The sequence below is a fragment of the Mchenga conophoros genome, linkage group LG6 (assembly GCF_057382185.1).
Source record: "Mchenga conophoros isolate Kocher_MC1m ecotype Shallow Benthic linkage group LG6, M_conophoros_male_GT1.1, whole genome shotgun sequence".
Taxonomy (NCBI): Eukaryota; Metazoa; Chordata; class Actinopteri; order Cichliformes; family Cichlidae; genus Mchenga; species Mchenga conophoros.
In genome coordinates this window covers 11,772,893-11,795,869 of record NC_140531.1, presented here as the reverse complement: position 1 = coordinate 11,795,869, position 22,977 = coordinate 11,772,893, and the positions used below count along the sequence as shown (strand labels likewise).

At 38.0% G+C, this 22,977-nt stretch overlaps 2 protein-coding genes across 4 annotated transcripts; both read left to right on the top strand.

The window, feature by feature from the left end:
• The first annotated feature begins 4,335 nt into the window (after positions 1–4,335).
• Positions 4,336–22,040, top strand: LOC146572189 (uncharacterized). 2 transcript variants are annotated; one of them, XM_085276193.1, is made up of 9 exons: positions 16,857–17,030; positions 18,407–18,688; positions 18,773–19,006; positions 19,112–19,216; positions 19,883–20,086; positions 20,189–20,521; positions 20,846–21,164; positions 21,259–21,316; positions 21,478–22,040. In XM_085276193.1, exons 1-9 carry the CDS (start codon positions 16,976–16,978, stop codon positions 21,682–21,684), a joined length of 1,797 nt encoding a protein of 598 aa, XP_085132319.1. In that variant the 5' UTR covers positions 16,857–16,975; the 3' UTR covers positions 21,685–22,040. The 2 variants fall into 2 exon arrangements, with proteins under 2 accessions (XP_085132320.1, XP_085132319.1); XM_085276194.1 differs by lacking the exons at positions 16,857–17,030; positions 18,407–18,688 and adding an exon at positions 4,336–4,711.
• Positions 5,751–9,289, top strand: LOC146572190 (zinc finger MYM-type protein 1-like). 2 transcript variants are annotated; one of them, XM_085276191.1, is made up of 3 exons: positions 5,751–7,659; positions 8,084–8,198; positions 8,406–9,289. In XM_085276191.1, exons 1-3 carry the CDS (start codon positions 6,131–6,133, stop codon positions 8,931–8,933), a joined length of 2,172 nt encoding a protein of 723 aa, XP_085132317.1. In that variant the 5' UTR covers positions 5,751–6,130; the 3' UTR covers positions 8,934–9,289. The 2 variants fall into 2 exon arrangements, with proteins under 2 accessions (XP_085132317.1, XP_085132318.1); XM_085276192.1 differs by having other exon boundaries at positions 8,084–8,535.
• Positions 22,041–22,977: the final 937 nt, after the last annotated feature.

Sequence of the window (22,977 nt, the reverse complement as noted above, 5' to 3'; positions counted from 1 at the left end):
GCGTCCTCATTTTGTGAGTGTGTTATCATAAAATTGTCCTAAGATGTCATGAAAACAAGTACACACACACACACACACACACACACACACACACACACACACACACACACACACACACACACACACAGAGTATGGCCTTGTCTCACTTGGAGACATTTCCTGTTTCTTCACAGTGTTATGGCTGTAAATTATGCTAGACAACGCTGTAACTATAATCAGCTTTAAACACACACACACACTCACATACATATACATAAACATGAGCGACAAACAGATTCTGATGTAAACATGAGGATTTTCTCCCATTTCATGCACTGTGAGCAGATGAATTAACATCCAAAAGAGACAACTTTGCTCCTAAATCATATCAACATATGTGAAATTACAGCATGAATTCAGAGAACAGGAGACAGTATTATTAATACCTGCATGAGCCCTCAGAACAGGTGATTCAAACCCTCTGTAGAGTGGACTGTTGCATAAATTGCAGAAGCTGTTGTTGATACGAGTTATGATAATGGCGCCATCTGGTGGCCATGTGCCTAAATGCCAGCGAGACACATTCGGTGAAAAGAGCGATTTCGGTGATGGTTGGTGTTGGTGCTAGAGCATCTTTTTAAAGACTGTTTCACCTGTACATATAATATATAAGTGGGACATTTAGCTTGTTTTTAGTTTTTATCCTTTTTTAATGCCCTGTGCTTGTTTTATTGTAAATAAATTATGTTTACTGCTACACTTGAGTTTTGTACTCCTTGTCTACCACCCCCTTATATTTTTTTTAGCTGAAACAACGACTGTACAAAAGAAATAATAAAGTGTGTAATATTAAGATGAAATAGAATTTTAAAATATTACAGTTACCTTTGATACCAACAGGTATTGTCTTGGAGAAAAATGAACTACATTAGAAAATATGTGGGGTCATTTTTAAGTTTTCAAGGCTTGCTAAGATTATAGGCGCATCCTCAAAGAGTCATAAGGGACACATCAGTAAGAGCTCATACATATGCACAAAGCCAGGCCATAAACATACTCACGTCCTCTTTTATTTTGGTGACTGTTCTTCTGTGTCTTGTGTGTAGTTTAACTTCCTCCAAAGTCATCATGTTCGGTGCTTTTGGGTTTAATTCTTGTCCTCTGAGTCCAGTGTTTTGGGTCCCTCTCTTGTATGCCAAACAGCCAAAACAGGGAATAAGCTATGAAGTAAGATATTCATCCATCAACCAAGCATATCACAAAACTTCACATATGTCAATCAAACTGAAATGTCTTTTTCTGGGGTGTTTGACTGATTCGGTCTCACTGACACTTCATCACAGCTGCATCTTTCTTTGTGACCTTTCCTGTGATTGTGCAGCTTTTGAAAGGTTAAAAGGCAAGGTCAACTCAGATTACTTCATCATATTTATAGTTTTCACAGTGTCTTTGTTTGTGCCACATCTGCCAAAGACTCAAGAAGAAAAACAAGAAGTTCCTCAAATATTTTATTTGGACCCTATAGCTACCGCCCTATCTCCAAATTACTTCTACTTTCAAAAATTATTGAGGAAGTGCTTAATGAACACTGACTTTAGCAAAAACCCCAGTGATGCTTTGCCTGTGCTTATGAACAACATTTTTATTGAGAGTGCTGTAATCCATAATAAGTACATATAAGTAATAAATACACAGGTGTCTCCTATTATTGTCTTACAACTTATCTTAAAGCCTCCCCAACACACACACTCCCTACTTTGAACAAATAATAACAGACACAAAACAGCTAGAAACCTGGTTTATGATCAACATCTTAGTTTTTTCACCTGAATATCTAAAGTCTGTCCAGTTTTATAAGATTGGAGGCTAAGCTGTTGTACTCAGATCAAGCTGTTTTCACTTTTGTTACTGATGAAACATTTGGTATTCCAGCCTTATTAATGAATTCATATTTTCATATGTTTCACATTTTCACCCTTCATTTTGCTGTCTGCATTCATAAAGCCTGCATGAAACAGAAACAGCAAGAATGCATGGAGAGAAGCATCTCTGTAAGAGTCCATCGTCTGTTTTTGTATTTCCTGCCATGCTATTCTTTGCTCTACTGTAACTGTTAATGTGTATAAATAGAAATGCCTCTCTCTGTCAGTTTTTCTCTTCTTCGCTTTTTCATTGTGTATTTCTGCTTTTACAGTTACAGTCTTTTCTGCTTGTTTCATCTGCCAGTGCTTTTTGTGTTTTGGGTGCACATTTTTTTTTACACAGCAGTCATTTCACACATGTCTGGTGTTGATGCATAATATGACACCTTTCTGATCTTTGCATGTCATACTTCTTTCATTGTTCAGCATTCACACATGTATCATGCCCTTACTTCTCTTGCAGAGACTTCATGTTTCTTTAAAAAGAGAAATAAACAAAAAATTGAATTATTACAGGGTTGAGTAATGCTATCTGTGAGTTGTTCATTTACACTGCATTTGATTCCCCCCCCCCCCCCATTTGATACAAAGGCGTCTGCAAAGGAGAGTGACAGACGCGCAGTGAGATTTAAAGTATGTGGCATGAGTGCTACTTTGTCTGATGAAGGCTGGGAGAAAAATGATTGGACAACATCAGTGATGTCACCAAACAGCTTCTCACCTGGGAAAGTAGAAGTGACGTGAAGCTTAGAATTAGCCGGCAACACCTGGAAGCAGACAGATGTGAGACCTGAGATCTTCCTTATTAAACTTATGCATAAGATTCCTTATAACGGGATGGAAAGATGAGCTAAAGATGAGCTAACTCGGGGTGACCATTGGTAGAACAGACTGCACTTCAGTCTCCACTCCACTGAGAATCTCTACTCCAAATCTGAGCCTGATAAAGAAAAGCAAATAAACAGACATTAAAAGGCAGTATTCCTCACTAGGTTTTAGTATAACATCAGTAGCTGGTGTATCTGTAAGTAGTTTTTAATCTCTGAATAAAACACATTATAAAAATGAGCCAAAAAGAGGAAATGCTTGATAGTGAAATATGTGATCTCAAAATATTGTGGTAAAAGCAAGAAGAAAAATATAATACTGCTTCTCAAAGGAAGTTTTCATGTGGGTGAGCTTAAGATGCTTTTATCTCAAAATAACAAAAGCAACACACAGATGTTTTGTCGTGCTGTTATATGTCATATATGAATAGCTGCTGCACTAATTTGATAGGAGGAGGAAGTGATCTGAAGGTGTTGCATGCACACATATTTGCCGTAATTTCCATGTCCATTTGGTCATAAGACTTTGTAGTTTTAAGAAGATGACTTCTGCTTTTAAGCAATCATTCTTTAATAAGACAGCAGCTGAGGGTTTTGAAAGCTCATTAGTCAACTTTCTGATTAGACAGTGAAGTCTGCAACAGCCATGTTCTTCACAGAAGCTGAATGTTTGTTCTGGGTTTTTGTTCTCTCTCTCTCAGGTAGGAAAGATTCTGTTTTACCAGATCCCTTAATTCAATGTCCACTTATATGTATGTTAATGTTGCATTAATGCATAGGTAACATTTTACAGTTGTAGATATTTGAGACATGTAAAATGAACATTTGCTGTTGTTTAGTTTATGCTAAAAGAAGGAATTTTGCTGTATTCCGTAAGATCATCTTTTCTGGTCTTCCTGTCCTTTCACAGCCACTTGTTTCTAAAAAGTACACTTTATTATTACATAAGCTGCTAGTTTCTCAGAATTATGTACTAAACGTGGCCTTGCTTCAGTGCCATGAATCACTGGGTTTAACCCACACTAACTCACTCCCGGCTTGGCTCACATAGCTTCGTAAATGATTATTCTCGAACAACTACAGCGCCTAATCAGGATATTTAAGAAAGTAAAAGTGAGATTTTCATATTTGTTGGTAACTATTAGTGTGCAGAATTATTATGCAACTAAATGAAAAATGAATATTTCCCCATTTCCTTTGTTTATTTTCAGCCAATGAAGTGAGAATGACAAAACAAACAACTTTAAAACTTTAAATTTATAAATAAATGTTTTTGACATAAAAAAAAGTCATTGACCAAAACACTGAATTTACTTTCAAGTTGAAGATTGTTGGTTATTTGATTTCTCAATGATCAAATGTTTTCTGCAGCAGCACCCGGAACCTCCCAGACAATGTTCGGAGAGGGTTTTGGTCAGAAGAAGAAGTACTATAATTTTCCAGTTAATATGAAATCAATGGAAAATAACACGTTTGATTCTTCTCAAATCTTTGGTGGTCTGTTTTTAATACATTTCTTGACCCTGTGACTTTTTGCAACAAAACATTTGATGGTTCTCTGATAACGTTGCAATATATTAGCAATTTTCAGAGTGCTGCATGGAAAAATGCATGAAACTTATATTGTCGGAATAACATATGAATGTTATAGAAATTGTGTAAATCTGCACAGATGCTTGTTAATCAAATGTTGTGTTAAAGGTGTTCAGGGACAAACAAACAGCATCTGTGCCTTGAAAGGTTCATCAGTGAATCTGTCCTGCTCACATCAACATCCAACATCAAGCATGAACTGGTACAGTGTACACAGGGGGGGCTTCAAGATTGAGACATCTGCAGATGGAAAGTACAGCATGTCAGCAGATAGTAACTTGACTCTGACAGTCAACAATCTAGCAGAGAATGATGCAAACATTTACTGCTGCAGAGAACCTGCTGACAAATCAGACTGTGGCCAAAGGGGAATTTCTCTCAGTGTTGCAGGTACAGTGGTTTTATCAAAGCGTTAAGAACTCATCTATGAATAATCAATGTATTGATATTATTTCAATTAATGATCCTCTCAGAGCTGCAGGTAAAGGTGATTCCTGCCACAGAGGGACAGACAGTAACACTGATGTGCAGCAGCAGCTGTCCTCTGACTGAAAAGCCTGCAGCCTACATCTGGTACAAGAACAGAGAGTTTCTCTATGAGGACTGGTCTCCCTGGTACCAAGAGCTGCTCAGCAGTGAGGAAGCAGTCACATACTCCTGTGCTGTCAAAGGCTACGAGGATCTCAGAGCCCCTCAAGTCTCTGTGGGTGAGTCATGATGTTCAGTCAAATGATTCTCAGTAAACATACTCAGTACTCTAATATTTCATTTCATCTAGATTTCATCACACCAACATGCTTCAATGTGACGTACACTAAAAGCGAAATGTGTCCTTATCAGCAGGGATCAGAACATGAGCCTTGTTCCATCACATTTCCCAGAGGTGAACACACAAACACATCTTCTTACTGATCTCTGAAGTACACTGTTTGTATATTCACTTTTTAAACATGATTTAATTAACTGAATCACATATGTATTTAATCACATTAAACTATGTTTGAAGACATGTATCATGGAAATGGGTGCAAGATATAAAATTAAACAAAGCAAAGCGAGGCTTTTCCTTAGGAGAAGACAGAGCATGTACACAAAACTATGGTAATTGAGAAAAATAGTAAAGAAATAGCAGGGTATAAAATATGCATATTAATAATGTAGTGACTGATGAAAGGCAAACTAAGCTAAATGAGCGTTTTTAGCTAACAGCTACAATAAGCATAACAGTTACTGTACGGTAGAGCTGGGCGATAGAACGATAACGATATGTATCGCGATATAACTTTTACTCGATAGAGAAATTAAACTATCGCGATAGACCTCGCCGCTCTTGTCCTCTTAAAAAAAAAAAATTTTAAAAAAAAAGGTCAGCCAATCCAAATTAAGTAGCGCAGAACCCAGTGGCGGCTGGCCCATAGGGGGCGCTCGGGCTCCGCCCCCCCAAATGTGGAGGAGTAAAAATATATATTTTTAAAAAATTCATCAATGATAGTTTTACTATGTGTGTGCCCATATACAGCCAGGCGTATTTTAACATTTTCACCAGCTGACTCATTAAAGTTCAACCAACAAACGGTGTTTTTCTTCTTCTGGGGCGCTCGTCAAAGCGCCCTTGATATGCAGCGAAATAGCCTATCATTAAATGGTTGCCAGGGGAAAATAATAAATATTTGACCTATCAGCGTCGCTGAATTAAATGGTTTGGGGGCGCTTAAAATTGCGCCCCTGCAGAAAACGCGCGAAGATTTGCTGTTCTAGAATTTTACCTCAGTCAGTAGCCTAAGTGAGCTATAAGGTCAGAGAGAGACGATGGCAGCGGTATTGTTAACGGTTGAGGCACAGCCTCCCCCAAATTCGGTTAGATCGCTTCTAACCTACCCTTTTGCCAGAAGGACAATGGCAGAAAAACTGCAAGTTAAAGAGTTGGGACCTGACAAGCCCGAAATTCAACTAACCCAGGCAACGAAGGAGAAGTCAAAAGCATACAACAGGACTTTTTGTCGGAGTTGGTTCCAGCGCAAGTCGTGGCTGACAGGCTGTGGAACAGCTAATGCACTTTTTTGTTTCCCGTGCATACTGTTCAAAAGTGACAAGTGTGATTTGACGTGGACACAATCTGGACAAACCGACTTAAAGCACCTCTCCGAACGAATCAAGAAACATGAAAGCTCACGAGTTCATATGGACAACAGTGTAAAGCTAGCTGTGCTAGGGAAAACTAGCATAGCGGCGCAGCTAGATGATGGACATCGGATTGCTTTAAGAAGGCACAACGAAGAGGTAGATAAAAACCGTCATATTTTATCTAAAATCATCGATTGTATTAAGTTTTGTGGTGCTTTTGAGCTAGCAATGCGGGGACATGATGAAAGTGATTCCTCAGACAATCCAGGGATTTTTAGAGGTTTAGTCGACTTGATGGCATCAATTGATCACGACTTGAGGCAACACCTTGAAAATGCTACTGTATTTAAAGGCACCTCGAAAACAGTCCAGAACGAGATCCTGGATTGCATGTTGGCAGTTCTGAGAGAAAGGATCGTGGAAGAAGTAAAGGCAGCGAAGTTTTTAGCCATTCAAGCTGATGAAACCACTGACATTTCTACACACTGTCAGTTAGTCATGGTGCTAAGATACATTGACCAACGAAACCGTATTCAAGAGCGTTTTTTTGAATTCATCAAGCTACCCAATGCTTGTGCAGATGCAATAGCCAGTGCCTTATCGGAGAGGCTGCGCTTCATCCTCCCCCAGGGACAAGAGAGAAAGTTGATCGCCCAGGCCTACGATGGGGCCGCTGTAATGAGGGGTACCACTGGAGGAGTGCAGCGTAAGATACAGGACATTTATGCTAACGCTCACTACGTACATTGTTATGCCCATCAGTTAAACCTGGTAATGCAACAAGCAACCTCCCACATCCCTCAAATCAGTCACTTTTTTTCCGACATAGCAGGATTCGCTTCTTTTTTTACTAAATCGAGCAAGAGGACTGCAGTGCTTGACGAGGTGGTGGCGCACCGACTTCCAAGTGCATCGGCAACCCGTTGGAACTTCAACAGTCGTGCTGTGAATACAGTGTATGAACATAAAGACGATCTGGTGAGGTGTTTTCAGACCATCCGTAACAGTGAAGGATTTGATGCCCCTACAAAGAGAGATGCCGGTGGTTTCGTGAGAATGCTGGAAGACGAAGCTTTCTGTTTTTTCCTGGCCTTGTTTCACAAGATAATGCCACATGTAGACATGCTGTATAACCACCTACAGAAGAGAAACATCGATTCTGTCACCATCGCAGGGATCACCCAGACATTCATCAGCCGCATGCAGGCTATCAGGTAGGCATAAAAGCATAAATATGTAACCTAGAATAAATGTTAATTATCTATGCATAGATTCTATCAAATTCTCTGCATATATTCTGTGTTCTGTGACTTAAATGTTTAATGGAATTCAGATAATTTTGATTTATATCAGCCTTTGAAGTAATTTTATGAAAAATATTTGATTAAGTATATTTGATGAAGTATATTCCCAGTAATGATTTGATGTAGCCTATACCATAGGCTATTTCCTGAAATTATGGCCAGGGCCTTTATTTACTTGCACTGGTTTTCCCCCAGCCATTAAACCAGGTCCGGTTATTAATTAAATCCGGTAATTCCCGGTAATTAGAACACAACCTTTGTTTGGTTTGTGTTTGGTTAATATATCCCTATTCAGTTTTCAGAAGCCATTAATGAAACTTATGTATTGGATCAGGGAGGCACTTCCTAATCTGGTTGTGGATGAGGAGTACAGGGGACCTGTTCAAGACCCACCCACAAAGAGACGGAGAACATTGGGGGAAGACAGGCAACACCATTTGGCACTGGAGGTAAGCACTAGCTGCTTGGTCTGATTTAAATCGGATCATCAGATAAAATCTAATGACGATGCTGTCAGATGTCATTTGATATAGTGGTCATGACTGTTTTGTTTTGTTATGGACAGATTTTTTTTTTCAGAATAATGATTAACATGAGACATGTGCCAAAGTCTTACCACTGAATCTAACTCTTACCAATTATATATTATTGGATAGGTGTGCGACACCATTATGAGCCATGCCAAGGAGAGGTTTTCTTTCACCAAGCACCTTGTCAGCGCCACTCTGTTGCAAGGAGACTTGTTCCAACAACACAGCAAAAATTTTCCAGATGCAGCACTACAAACCACAGTGGAAGCCTATCCCTCATTGGACAAAGCCAGACTTAAAACAGAACTGTCCCTGATCTACGACAACGAGGAGTTTCAGAGTTGTAGTGGTGCGCTGGCGCTCTATCAGGTTCTGATGGAAAACAACCTTCAAGACACATTCACCGAAACTGTAAGTCTTCTTAACATCCTCATCACCACACCAATGACAACATCAGAATCGGAGAGGTGTTTCTCTACTTTAAAGAGGATAAAAACTTTCCTGAGAAACAATATGGCTCAGGATCGGCTCAACGCTCTGGCTATGCTGTCCATAGAGAAAAAACTCACACAAGAACTTCCTGATTTCAACACCAGGGTCATCGAGAAATTTGCCACTCAGAAAGACAGACGAGCAAAGTTCTTGTACAAATAAGAACCCTTAACCATATTTACTCTCTTTCTCCATCCCTCTCTCTTTCTCTCTTTAGCCCACCCCCCCAATCAGTTTACAGTTGTTGTTTTCAATAGTTATTTTTCATTCATTCATTCAAAAAAAAAAAAATCTGTTCATGTTCATTTTTACAAATCTATACAAATGGCCAGAATATGGTTGTTCATTTTTACAAATCTATACAAATGGCCAGAATATGGTTGTTCATTTTAAATTTAAATTAAAATTGTGTTGTTTGATGTACTCATTAAATGGGTCATTTTAGTCGATATCATAAAAATTGCCCCCCCTGAGATTTTTTTCAGGAGCCGCCACTGGCAGAACCGAACCAATCACAGCCGCAGCGTCACGTCGCGTGACTTGTTACGTACAGCACAAGTGCCAAGCCGCACATGTGTATTTGTTTGGGAAGCAGCCAGCCACCGTACTGCCCGGGTAATGGAGGAAATGAGTGTGCCGACTAGAAAAATCAACCGAGCGTGACCGAAGAGAAAACAGATGATGGTTCCAATGCCGGAGAGATTGTCGAACAGAAGAGCCGTAGAAGTTCCGTAGTGTGAAGGTATTTCGGCTATTTCAAGTCTGACAAAAAACAGAGTAGCCTGCACTGTAAATTGTGCCGAAAGCAAGTCTGGAAATACAATAAACTGGTGCATGCGTCACACTGTGCGCCACGTTATTGTTTCGGTGAAATGAATTTCTACAATACTGTTACTGTTAATTCTACTCTCTGCAGTGTTTAAATGCTTACATATACACACAGTTACTGTCCCTCCACACATACGACTCGGTTCTGCTTCTATGCCCCAGCTTTGTTTACTTTTTCCCACCGAGGCTTCTAGACTTCTGATTGGCCAACATTTCTGCACGGTTAGGAATCTAGCGCCACCTGCTGCTTTGGCATGTTCATAGCAGCGTTTTCCTTCATTTCTGCCTTTATGTGTGGACGGGATTATTTTTTAAAACGAAAACGGAAAATCTCCGTTTTCAAAAATACCCGTGTACGTGTGGACGTAGCCTCAGTCTCTGACTGGAAGCGCTAATTCGTCATTCGGCTTTTGTCAGACTAAAGTAACTGTTAAAACTGTTTGAAAAGCTAAGCTATACAACAAGGAGAGATTGAGAATTTCCTTTTAGTTCTCAGTTTATTTGATATTGACAAAAGTTAGTCAGTTTTGTCTGTTCTTCTGTAAAACAAACTAAGATTTATTTTTAGAATTAATATTTTGTTTCTAAGTGGAATTGATAATTTAGTAGTCTGTTTCGTTTGTTCTATTTTGAAACTTAAACGGTTTAGCGGCTGCCTTTTGTGTAGTTTGCAATATTTGCCTTTATTTATCTGAAAAAGTCTCATGTTTATTTATCTGAAAAAGTCTCATGTTCCAACATCTACCCTGTTGAACTTCATCCATCCATTCGCGTCCGCTTAATGGATGAACTTATTATGGGAAATAAATATTTAAATAAAAACAAGCTGCTGATTATTTCACATTTTACTTGTGAGCAACGGCACATTTAAATCTTACAAATATAGTTATTTGGCTTATATCGTGATAGATATCGTTATCGCCTGAAATGAAAAAAACATATCGTGATATGAAAAAATCTCATATCGCCCAGCTCTACTGTACGGCTATCATTTGTTAACATGACGCTTGTTCTTATACATGTAATACATTTATTACCAACCTGAGAGTTTATCCGCTGGTCATTCGACATGACGAATGACTTCTGAAGTCTTAATTCAGCTCAAGACGCTGTAGATTCCCGTCAGTAACACTTTCGGTTCACTAGTAAAACGTAGTTCTATTAATTTGCACTTGAACCGGAACCGGATGTAAGTTCCAAAAAACTGAATTTTGGAACTGAAATTGAATTGTAGAACTGAAACTGAATGGTGAGAAGTGAAACTGAAATTATTCGAGAGCTGAATTTTTAAAGGATAAAATGCAGTTTCAAAGCAAATTAATTCATTTTCAAAATATAAAATTCAATTTCAATTTAGTGATGATCATTTTCAAACCATAAATTCAATTTCAAATTAGACTAATTCAAATTCAGTTTTCAAAAGCATTTATTCAAGTTACAATTCAGATTCAATCTGAGCAATTCAAATTCAAATTGAACTTATTCAAATTCAGTTTCTGATGGCACAGATTTCTGCCCATAAGGATCACTCAAGATTTCCCACACCACAAGATTCAAGATTCTTTATTTGTCACGTGCATAGTTATACAAGTACAACACGCAGTGAAATGTTACCTGTGCGAAAACAGAGAGAACAGTATATACAGTGAGTGATTATTAAACAAAGAGGACATTATGTGCAGTAAGTGAGTGAGTTATATATAAATCATGTCTGACAGACACTGTACACACAGTATTATTAGTATATTACAGTATTATTATAAAAAAATGATCTGGATACAAATATTTCATTTCATTTATTTTTGTCCAGATTCCATTTCAAAGGTGCTACAGTGTGACTTATGCTTATACAATCATGCGTTCTTACAAACAAGCATCAGTGGATAAGCTGTCCTCCATCACATATCCCAAAGGGAAGGTTTTCACAAACAAACTATAAAACCATTTGTTTGTATTTATTAAAACTTATATTTTGGTCAATCATATAAGTTCTTTCAATGTTTCATGAGTAACACGAAGTGTATTCATCTCGTATCAAAAGAGGTTCACATTCAAAGAGCTTCTTCAACATTGTGATTTGTAGCACCAGCTGTAACCTGACTGACAATCAAACTGCATACATGTGGTATCACACAAATTAAACTATTTTGAGATATCAATACTCAAGAAAAGTTTTTAAGTGTCAACGATATATTGGTTCCACTGTTTCCTGTTGATCTTAGCATTTAGAGTACTGAAACACATTTTAGAATTTTACTGGTTTTTGTCTTTTGCCCACAACTGAGACTGTTCGTCAGACCTAGAATCTGTGTATGTGACACTTGCAGTAACTAGCAGACACTTCTTGTTTCTTCGCAATGTTATGGCTGGGCACTAAACAAGCCAAAACTGTAACCTGTTACACACACACACAAACACGCACAGACACACACTTGGGCAAGAAATATATTCAGATGTTTTTTGTTGCATTTTAACCATTTCATGAACTGAGCTCAGATGAATTATCTTCCAGAAGAAACAACTGCAATCTTTGTAAAAAAAAAAAAAAAAAAGAATGTGTAAAACACATTTACAAAGTGAAACAGAGTAACAGGATACAATATTACCACTACCTGCATGAACCTCAGAGCAGGTGATTAAATCATCCCTCAACAGTAGAGACTGTTATATTGAAAGCACAAGCAGTTGTTGAAATGATGAGTTATGATAATGGCTCCATCTCGTGGCCATGTCTCTAACTGCTAAAGAGCAGAAAGAGTGAAGAGGGCTCCTGCAATTAGGAGTCCACCAAATTGTTTGGATTCATAGTGACGTTGTGAAGTCAGCATGTGCTGATTTTTCATTGGTTACCCGAAAGAATGTGTTCTATGCAAAGTGAGATTTAGTAAACAGCAAGACTGATTTAAAAGCACAATTCTTGAGTGAAAGGTGTTGAGTGAACAAGGCTGCATGTCACTGCTGCAAGGTGAAGAGTTCAACCACTAGAGGGCAGCAGACATAAAATTTTTATAGTTTTTCAGTTAGTATTTTACAATTTTTCAAATGTAAAATACTAACTTGTTCAGACAGCTATAGTTTATAAATGCATAAATTATTTAAAGAGGAAGGAAGTTTGGGTTCAGTTTGAAACCTGCATGATATGTAAAACCAATGAACACGAACTAAATGCCATTTTAACATAATCTGACATGCTGGCCAGGAATTTGACATACCAGTGTATGCCCTGTCTGCTTTGTCTCTATTTGACAAATGAATTGCAGTCCAAAAGGCCTGCTAAGGTTCTAGGCGCACCCTAAAAGAGTCATTAGGAATACATCAATCAATCAATCAATTAATGTTTATTTCTATAGCACATTTAAAAAGGACCTATGTCCATCAAAGTGCTTCACAAAAGTGCCACAATGCAGGTTACAACAAAAGACAACGAAAACAGTTATAGTTACAGCAACAGTTACAGTTATGTAGCACAAATGCAGACCAGGTGGAAGTCTGAACTAACTTGCTTCAAAGGCTAGATTAAGCAAGTGAGTTTTTAAGCGCAATTTAAACGATTGTATGGACGTCAGTCAGAGCACATATTCACAAAGTCAGGCCATATAAAAATTAATGAACTAATCTGGCTAAACATGGTCCCTGGGTCTTGGTTTAGGAGTTTTGGGATGTTTTTCTAGTTTTGTATTTTTAATTATCTTTGTTTCATGATTCTATATTCTGCATATATTATATTTACATTTGTCTTGTTTCTTAGTTTTATGGGTGTTGCATTCAGGGTTTTCTTGGAGAGTGTTAAGGGTTTCTGGTTAAGGGTGCTTTCTTGGAGCAGCCTATTCTGGTGTATTTCTTTATACTGTATTTGTATTTTCAGGTTTTAATTCTCTTGTTTATTTCTGTTCTTGGTTTTAGTCTGGTTTGTGTTATTCCTTGAATCCCCATTCCTCCCTCCTTCGTGGTTCTGTGTCTGGCTTAGTCCATAACTACCGCCCCATTGCTAAGTTACTTTTACTTTTACTTAATGAGCAGCTGTTTAAGATAATGAAAGGCAAACATTTATTATATAAACATCTGATTTTGGGTAAAAAACAAAACAAAAAACAAACAATGCTGCTTTGCCTGTCCTTATGAAAAACATTTTAATTGAGAGTATCTATAATAAGACATACATACGTAAGTACACAGGTGTCTGCTATTATCATCTTACAACTTAACTTAACACCCCCCAAACACACACACTCCCTACTTTGAACAAATAATGACATACACAAAACAATCTGATTGAAACCTGGGCATTATTTATGATCAACATCTCAGCTTTAAGGAAAATATCCAAAGTCTGTCCAGTTTTATAAGATTGGAGGCTAAGCTGTTGTACTCAGATCAAACTGTTTTCACTTTTGTGACTGATAAAATTTGTGGTATTCCAGCCTTACTAATGAATTCATATTTTCATATGTTTCACATTCGCATTTTGCTGTCTGCATTCATAAAACCTGCATGAAACAGAAACAGCAAGAATGCATGAACCAAAGCATCTCTGTAAGAGTGCATCGTCTGTTTTTCTGTTTCCTGCCATGCTATTCTTTGCTTTACTCTAACTGTTTCTAATGTGTATAAATACAAATGCCTCTCTGTCAGTTTTTCTCTTCTTTGATTGTTCATCATGTATTTCTGCTTTTACAGTTTTAAATTTCTGGTGTTCCTTTCTGTTAAATTATCTGTGGTTAGACTGTCTTTTCTGTTTGTTTCATCTGCCAGTCCGTTTTGGGTGCACTTTTTGTAAACAGCAGGACTTTCTCACATGGCTGATGCTGATGCATAAGATAACATTTTTCTCATCTTTGCATGCCACACTTCTTCCATTGTGCAGCATTCACACGTGCACCATGGCCTTGATTAGCTTGCAGAGACTTCCTGTGTTTTTGAAAGAATGAGTTATTGCACGAGTTGTTAGATGTTAGGCATTCAATACACTGCATAGGACATTTTTTTGAATTTTCCCCATTTGATACATTTAGAAAAGCAGGGCATTTTGTTGTATCTGTAAACACATTCAACAGAGACAACATTTTGTCAAGTTGTAAAAACTTACATTACTGCATTAAAATGACAATTTGAATCACTGGAAATCAGATGAATTGTTTTCATGGTGTCCCATGATACACTTTTTTCTTCACTCACCTCTTCTCACTTCCTAAGAGTTGATACACCAGGCTGCGTTTAATCATTAATCTCTGGTTCTCTTCTGTAGTGTGGCTTCTGTCCTGTCCCACTGCCCCCACCCCTAACTGGTCACAGCATATGGCTCCACCCTCCCTGAGCCTGGTTCTGCTGGAGGTTTCTTCCTGTTTTTCCTTCCCACTGTTGCCATGTGCTTGCTCTTACACTATAAAGTACCTTGAGGCACATTTAGTTGTGATTTGTTGCTATATCAATATAACTGAACTGAATTAGTGAACTATTAAGTTGGATTTGATAACGTGTGATAACTGAAGGTGCTGAGGAAATAAAACTGCTACATCTGCACTAAGATTTGTAACAAGATTTAGAAAGTACCGTCCTCTCTTACTCATGCCCCATTCAACTTCATTATCTAATAAGCCATTTCCTTTAGAAGGAGCACAGCAATGTCTTTTTCTGTACTGAGCTCATGTAACATTGCTCACCTTTATCGCATTTAAAGTTTCTATTCTCCTATACTCTCCTTATCTTTAAAACACAATATATGAATATATCTCCATCAGGGATTGTCTGTGATTTCTAAAGACTGTCTTTCAATGGGTTCACGGAAAAAGTAATTGGTCTTCTGTAAGTAATATGCCCGCTGATCATCATTCTTTGAGAACTGAGAACTGTAACAACAAAACATCCTCGAACATTTCTTCTTCTTTTACAGCATTCAAATAACCTGAAATCTTGCTTTGATTTACAGCTTCAGTTTTCATTCACCTTGCCTGTCCACTGCTTTGATTTGCCTCCACTTCTCTTTCCCTTTTGCCACAGCTTCCGCATTTCACTTCGTCATCCTCCTGCACTGTTTACAAGTCCATTTTCACACCACCATGGAGAGCTGTTTGCTGGTTGCTATCTACAGCACTATCTGTGACTAGGTGTTCATTTGCATCACAACCTGCAGATCATTGCTTACAATAACCACTGTCACCAGCCTTCTACTGCTTCCTTGAACCACTGGCCTGAGCCTGCAACTCACTTGTTCCATTGTCCACTGTTATTTAGGCAGGCAGTATGAGCACTGCTGTCAAAGCACAACATGTGTAACTGAGCTGGGACAATAATAGTACACAAATCATTGCCATATTTAATTCTTTTAGACACTGAAATGTCTTTCAAAGGGTCATTCATATGTATAAATATCTGTCTTTAAAGAGACTGAACGTGTTGGAGTCTGATGTCTTTGCAACCAAGATGATCTGTTCATCTGGAATTAAGGAGGTGGGCAACAGATCCACACAGAGGATACAAACAACGGAGAGACAGCTGCCAACAAGTAATTCAATACCACACCTCTCTCAACCAAAACCTGAACATCTTCGTCTCAAAGAAAAACAACAGCCCTGTAGACTTCTCTTACCCTCTCAAGAAAGCAATTCTGAAAAGAGAAGCAGTGCAAACATCCACTCATTCAGTAGCTACACACACCCTCAGAGAGGAAGTTGTTTCCATCCTGGTTTTGGAACAGCAGGCTCTACTCCAACTTTCTGCTCAATAAAGTTTGTCACCATATATTTCCTCTGTAGTTGAGTGACTTTTGTATGACTTCAGCATCACAACTGGTGTATCTGTTTTTAAACTCTGCATAAAACACATAATAAAAATCAGTTGAAAAGAAAAAACATGGCTGACTCCTGACTTTAGAAATATTTGGCAGTAAACGCACTAATTCCAAATGTTGTACTAAAAGACAAAAACCTGTTGTTTCATAAAGTTTTCATGTGTGTGAGCTTGAGATGCTTTTGAATTGAACATTAAAAGTTCAAAGTGTCTGTGTCTGTGGGATTTCTTCTTAGTTTTATCTGGACCACAAAATGACAACCAAACCACATGTACCTGTTCTGACTCTGACAACATGGAAACATTAAAAAACAAACAGACAAAAAAAACCATTTCACAGTGTTTCACAGCTGGAAATGACACTTTGACACTATGGTTGAGGTTTCGTCTTTCCACAAGAGGAAGTGATCTGAAGGTGTTGCATGCAAGCACATTTGCCCTAATTTCTTTGTCCATTCTGTCATCAGACTTCGTAGTTTTAAGAAGATGACTTCTGGTTTTAAGCATTCACTCTCTAATATAATAGCAGCTGAGTTTTTTGAAAGCTTATAAATCCACTTTCTGATACGACAGCACAATCTGCAACAGACATGTTCTTCACAGAAGCTGAATGTTTGTTCTGGGTTTTTGTTCTCTGTCTCTCAGGTAGGAAAGATTCTGTTTTCCCTGATCCCTTAATTCATTGTCCACTTTGTATGTATCAGTGTAAATGCTGCATTAATGCATAGGTAACAGTTTATGGTTGTAGATATTTGAGGTTGTTTTTTTACTGTTGTTTATTTTAAGCCATAATAACGATTTTTTTTTTTTACTCTATAAGGTCAGTCCTCCTGTCCTTTCACAGTCACCACAGAAAAAATAGCCTGTTTTTGTATTTGTTACAGCTGGTTTATCAGATTGTTTACCTTTCCATTCTATCAAATACTGCAGTTTTATGAAAGCTGCTAGTTTCTAAAAATTGATGTACTAAATGTTCCTTTGCATCAGTGCTTTGAAGTACTGGGTTTGGGCCATAGTGAGATAAGTCTCTCATTCCAAGCTTGTGTCAAATTCATATCAGTAAATGATCACTCTGTGTTACAATTAAAAACATATGATCAGCACATTTTAAAATGTGCTGGAGAACTACTGTAACCCAAACTGTGGTCTTCTACCAGTGGCAACCATGTAGAAGCTTAAAACTGTGAGAAAAAGAGAAAATAAAAAGCAAGAACTGTTACGTTCCATTGTGGCATTAGAGCTGTCAACGTTAACACATTAATATGTCATTGCAATATCATAATGACATATTAATGTGTTAACGTTGACAGCCCCTAACACACACACACACACACACACACACACACACACACACACACACACACACACACACACACACACACATATATATATATGCCCCATGTGTGGAGCTGCACAGCGACAACATGTTAGCGCGGTTAACCCGTTAACGCGTTATATGTACAGAGACATTTCAGGGATTTAGAGCCATTCTGTCCAAACTTTTGACTGGTATATATGGTGTTGCATGCACTCTGTCTACACATTTGCCTTTATCTCTCTGTCCATTCTCTAATTGGCATCTCTCTTTTAAGCAGGACACTTCTGAATTTCACCTCCTTTATTTTACCCAAACAGCATCTGGAGTATTTAGAAGATCAAACAATCAAACATTCTGACTAAAAGCTGAAATTTAAAGCAGTTGTGTTTTTCAGAAGCCAGATGTTTGTTTTGGATCTTTGTTCTCCATCTCTCAGGGAGGATATATTTTGTTCAATTTAAGACTGCAAAACATTTCAGGTGTAGCCAGACTGTGCAAAGTCACAAAAAGATTAGATAAAACAGGATAATAGCTTTTAGTTGAAGGGACTTTCACTAATTCTATCTTGATGAGGTCATTAAAGTACAAGTTAATCATTTGCATTATCACTGTACAACTGCCATGACTTGTTGGTATAGAGATCAATGTTATAGAAATTGTGTAAATCTGCACAGATGCTTGTTAATCAAATGTTGTGTTAAAGGTGTTCAGGGACAAACAAACAGCATCTGTGCCTTGAAAGGTTCATCAGTGAATCTGTCCTGCTCACATCAACATCCAACATCAAGCATGAACTGGTACAGTGTACACAGGGGGGGCTTCAAGATTGAGACATCTGCAGATGGAAAGTACAGCATGTCAGCAGATAGTAACTTGACTCTGACAGTCAACAATCTAGCAGAGAATGATGCAAACATTTACTGCTGCAGAGAACCTGCTGACAAATCAGACTGTGGCCAAAGGGGAATTTCTCTCAGTGTTGCAGGTACAGTGGTTTTATCAAATGCGTTAAGAACTCATCTATGAATAATCAATGTATTGATAATTTTTCTATTAACAATCTTCTCAGAGCTGCAGGTAAAGGTGATTCCTGCCACAGAGGGACAGACAGTAACACTGATGTGCAGCAGCAGCTGTCCTCTGACTGAAAAGCCTGCAGCCTACATCTGGTACAAGAACAGAGAGTTTCTCTATGAGGACTGGTCTCCCTGGTACCAAGAGCTGCTCAGCAGTGAGGAAGCAGCCACATACTCCTGTGCTGTCAAAGGCTACGAGCATCTCAGAGCCCCTCAAGTCTCTGTGGGTGAGTCATGATGTTCAGTGTGTTACAAAATAAACTACTCTAAATAAACTAAGTCAAATAATTCTGAGTAAACATACTCAATACTCTAATATTTTTTTCATCCAGATTCCATCACATCAACATGCTTCAATGTGACGTACACTAAAAGCGAAATGTGTCCTTATCAGCAGGGATCAGAACATGAGCCTTGTTCCATCACATTTCCCAGAGGTGAACACAAACACGTCTTCTTACTGATCTCTGAAATGCACTGTTTCTATATTCACTTTTTTAACCCCTCAGCTGTAAAAAGGCTGAAGGGTTAAAAGATGTTATTGGCAGTTGGCATGGACACAGAGATTTGTGAATGCGAGAATGAGTAGGATTTCCAAATTGCTACAAAAGGCACATGTACTAAAAATCTTTGATGATTTTGAATCTCCTTGACACTGACCTCGAGGTCAAGGTCAAAGTTCTAGTTTTCTGAAAATTTTGTGATTGCAATAATTCAGGAATGGATTCAAGTAGGATTTTCACATTAACAGCACAGGTACATCTACTAAGAAGCTGAGGGGTAGCACTGACAGCCATCAGGTCACACGTGAATTACATTACGCTTTGGGTGAAAAAAGTAGAATGCCAAGATTATTATTGAAGTGTGTGGATGCAGTCAATGAAAATGTGTTAAACTGAAAACGTCCCTGATGAGGAAAAGACAGAATGAGTACACAGACTCCTCTCTTATAATGAAAAGAGAAGTGAGTTCAAGTACCGTTCTTTGAACTCACCTCTACAAATCTGCTCCCATACACAAAACCATGTAACTGACATACATACACGTATAAAATATGCATAATAACATAGTGACTGACGAAACTGTATTTATCATCTCTTCAGTGGTACATGTTGTAAAGACACCTGGGAACACACTGACCTGTAGCACCTCATGTCCTCTGATCGACCCTCAAACTGTCTATGTGTGGTATGAAAATGGAAAACTTTATAGGGAAAATATAAGAAGCATTTCAACTCCAAGTTCTTTGAAAAACAACTTTTACTGTGCAATTAAAGGTCATGAGCATCTTCAATCTGATGACGTCTGTGAGTATCAAAGAAAACTGTTAATTCTGTTAATTAATAACAAGCTGTTATCTCAACATGCAGACACCACAGTCAACTTTAAATCGTCCATCTATATTTCAGGTGTTCAGGATAAAAACTGCTGGACAGTGAATTATGTCAGCAGGAGAATCTGTGCTCTGGAAGGATCTTCAGTGAACATTATCAGTAAATACTCACATCCTGATAACATGAAACCAGAGTTTAAATGTTGGAGTAAAAAATGGAAAACAGGTGATAAGGAACTTGAAAAACCGATTGAGCCTTCAGGTCGTGTGGAGTATCAGGACAACATGAAGAACCAACACACCCTGACCATCAAAAACCTGAAGAAGAATGACTCAGGAGAATACACCTTCATCCTGAAAGGAAATGATAAAGAACTGAAACTGCCTGGAGTCTTTTTGATTGTCACAGGTAAAGTCTCCTAACAAGATGACCTAAGATGTTTCATTCATCTAAGAGCCTCAATGTTTTACACTAAAAAGCCTAAAAAGCCTCATGTAAACCTGAGCAAACAATACTGAATGTAAAAGTGTTATCAGCAAAATTTCACTGATCATCACATTTTAGCTGGTCTAAGAAGTGCTTCTTGTAAAACTGTTGACGGTCCTTTGCGTTCCACATTGACCTGTATCACATTACCCATCAAAATGCTATCCTATATTAAAAAAAAGGTCATTGGGAAATTTTTTTATGAGATTTATAGTTTTTAATTATTTAGTAATGTTCCTCTTTCAGAGCTGAGAGTGAAGATGAGTCCTTCTGCAGTGGTGACAGAGGGTCAGAGAGTCACACTGACCTGCAGCACCAGCTGTCCTCTGACTGACAACACAAACTACATTTGGTACTTCAACAGTCGACATCTGAACATGACAGAGACCCACAACAAACATCTGATCCTAGACCCAGTCAGCAGGGAGAATATAAGAAATTATTCCTGTGGTGTTAAAACTAACAAGGATAACACCACAGCTCAATGGCTACCAGCAGCTGCAGGAGGTTTTGCAGCTCTCCTGTTAATAATAATAATACTTCTCACTGTGTTCTGCTGCCGGAGGTGAGCATCACTGTGTTCTCTTTAAGATCAGTCATGTTCAAACTCTGATTTGAAATCTGTTATTCAGTCATATCCTTTCATGTTTGACACTCAGAAAAAAGAGGGCTTCTAGTCATTCTCCAAAGAGTGAAATATCAGACAACAAACAGCAGGTACACAACACAGTGCATCCACAATCCTGTTTTTCTTTTACTTGATCATTTATCCTTTGTGTGGATAGATTTTTTTGTCTTGTTTATCTCACCAATGTCTTAACCTTCCATATGGTGTAAAATGTGTACCATATGGGAGGTTATGTTTTTGGTCTCCTCAGGTTAGCCATAATCCCATATATGAAAACGTCTCAGCTCACTACAACAGAATGCCTGTCAATACACACCAACCAGCTCATCTCTATTCCAATGAAGGAGAACTTGACTCCAATCAAGGTGACCTCTACTGCAATGAAGGCAAAGTCTATCCCAATCAAGCTGAACTCTATTCCAATACAGCTGATCTATACTCTAACATCCAATACTGAGTCACTGCCTTTTAAACAGAAAAAAAACTCAAAAAAGCGCCACAGCTGTTGTGTACAGAGTGTAAAACAACCACACTCTAAAATGGCACGTAGAATACAGTAGAAATGAGTAGAAAAGTAGAAATGCTTGTGGGTTTCAATTTAAAGATGTTTGATCATGAAATGCATGTGTTGTGTACAAAGTATAAGACAATGTAAAATATTATTGCTAACTTTGTAAAACATGCAAACTTGTGAGCTTTGTGTTGTTGCTTTCTGCGTGGTTTAGAGCTTTCAAACTGAACAGTTAAAACTTAAAGTCATCATTTCTTTTTTCCCTGAACCATACATGAACTGATAACGGCTTAACATAAATCAATAACCTTTATGAGTATTAATAAATATAAAAAAAATGAGCTGTAGTAGTTTAATTCTTTCAGCTATAGTGTGAAGATTTATCTGAATAATCATTTGTCTCTTATTTCTTCAGGTTTTTCTGTAAAGTTTTTGAATGTTTGATGCTTGAATGACCCATTTTCCCTTCTATTATTGTCTCTTAAAGAAACTATTTGTTATCAGAATGTTCAAAAACATCACACAGTTAGGTGACAGTGTTGATACAGCCCGTGACTTAGGATGTAATTATTATGTAAAAATACTTATTGGTAGGTGCGATGGAATAAATGAGTAATAATTCAAGATCTCTTAGGAGAGAAGAAAAGTGTCCTGAAATACTGAGTAATTCCGAAAAAAGTTTAGAGAACAGGATTACACATAAATTGTATATTTAAGTTGATAACTTTGGGTCATTTTTAGGAGAAATGTTTTTCACGACTTTCATTGAAAATACACATTTATTTTTACTGAAAAATGCCAAGGTTATATAAGCAATGATGTTATTTCTAATATTAATTAATTACATGTTATTAACCTAAACATTTGGAATTTTTGTCATATGAACATCCACCATTATAACCAGCACCCCCACAATCAGGGTTGTGGGGGTGCTGGAGCCTATCCCAGCTACCACAGGGTAAGAGGCAGGGTACACCCTGGGCAGGATATGTCCAGTTTGTCACAAGGCGAACACATAGAGACAGACAACCATTCGCACTCAAATGCACAATTTAGAATTACCAACCCCACTAACTGCATGTCTTTGGAACGTGGGAGGAACAAGAACCCATGCAAACATGGAAAGAACATGCAAACTCCACAGAAAGGCTCTGACTTGATAACAGGTAGGCAGACAACAACAGAAAATGTTACCAATACCAGCAGGATAACTCAGCAAACAGTATTAGATCCTTCAGC

Coding starts and splice junctions, on each gene's coding strand:
- LOC146572190 (XM_085276191.1), top strand. CDS start 6,131: ATGGCAGCGGTATTGTTAACGGTTGAGGCACAGCCTCCCCCAAATTCG. Junction 7,660..8,083: donor AGCCGCATGCAGGCTATCAG/GTAGGCATAAAA, acceptor GTATTGGATCAG/GGAGGCACTTCCTAATCTGG. Junction 8,199..8,405: donor AACACCATTTGGCACTGGAG/GTAAGCACTAGC, acceptor ATTATTGGATAG/GTGTGCGACACCATTATGAG.
- LOC146572189 (XM_085276194.1), top strand. CDS start 4,336: ATGCATGAAACTTATATTGTCGGAATAACATATGAATGTTATAGAAAT. Junction 4,712..18,772: donor AATTTCTCTCAGTGTTGCAG/GTACAGTGGTTT, acceptor CAATCTTCTCAG/AGCTGCAGGTAAAGGTGATT. Junction 19,007..19,111: donor AGCCCCTCAAGTCTCTGTGG/GTGAGTCATGAT, acceptor TTTTTCATCCAG/ATTCCATCACATCAACATGC.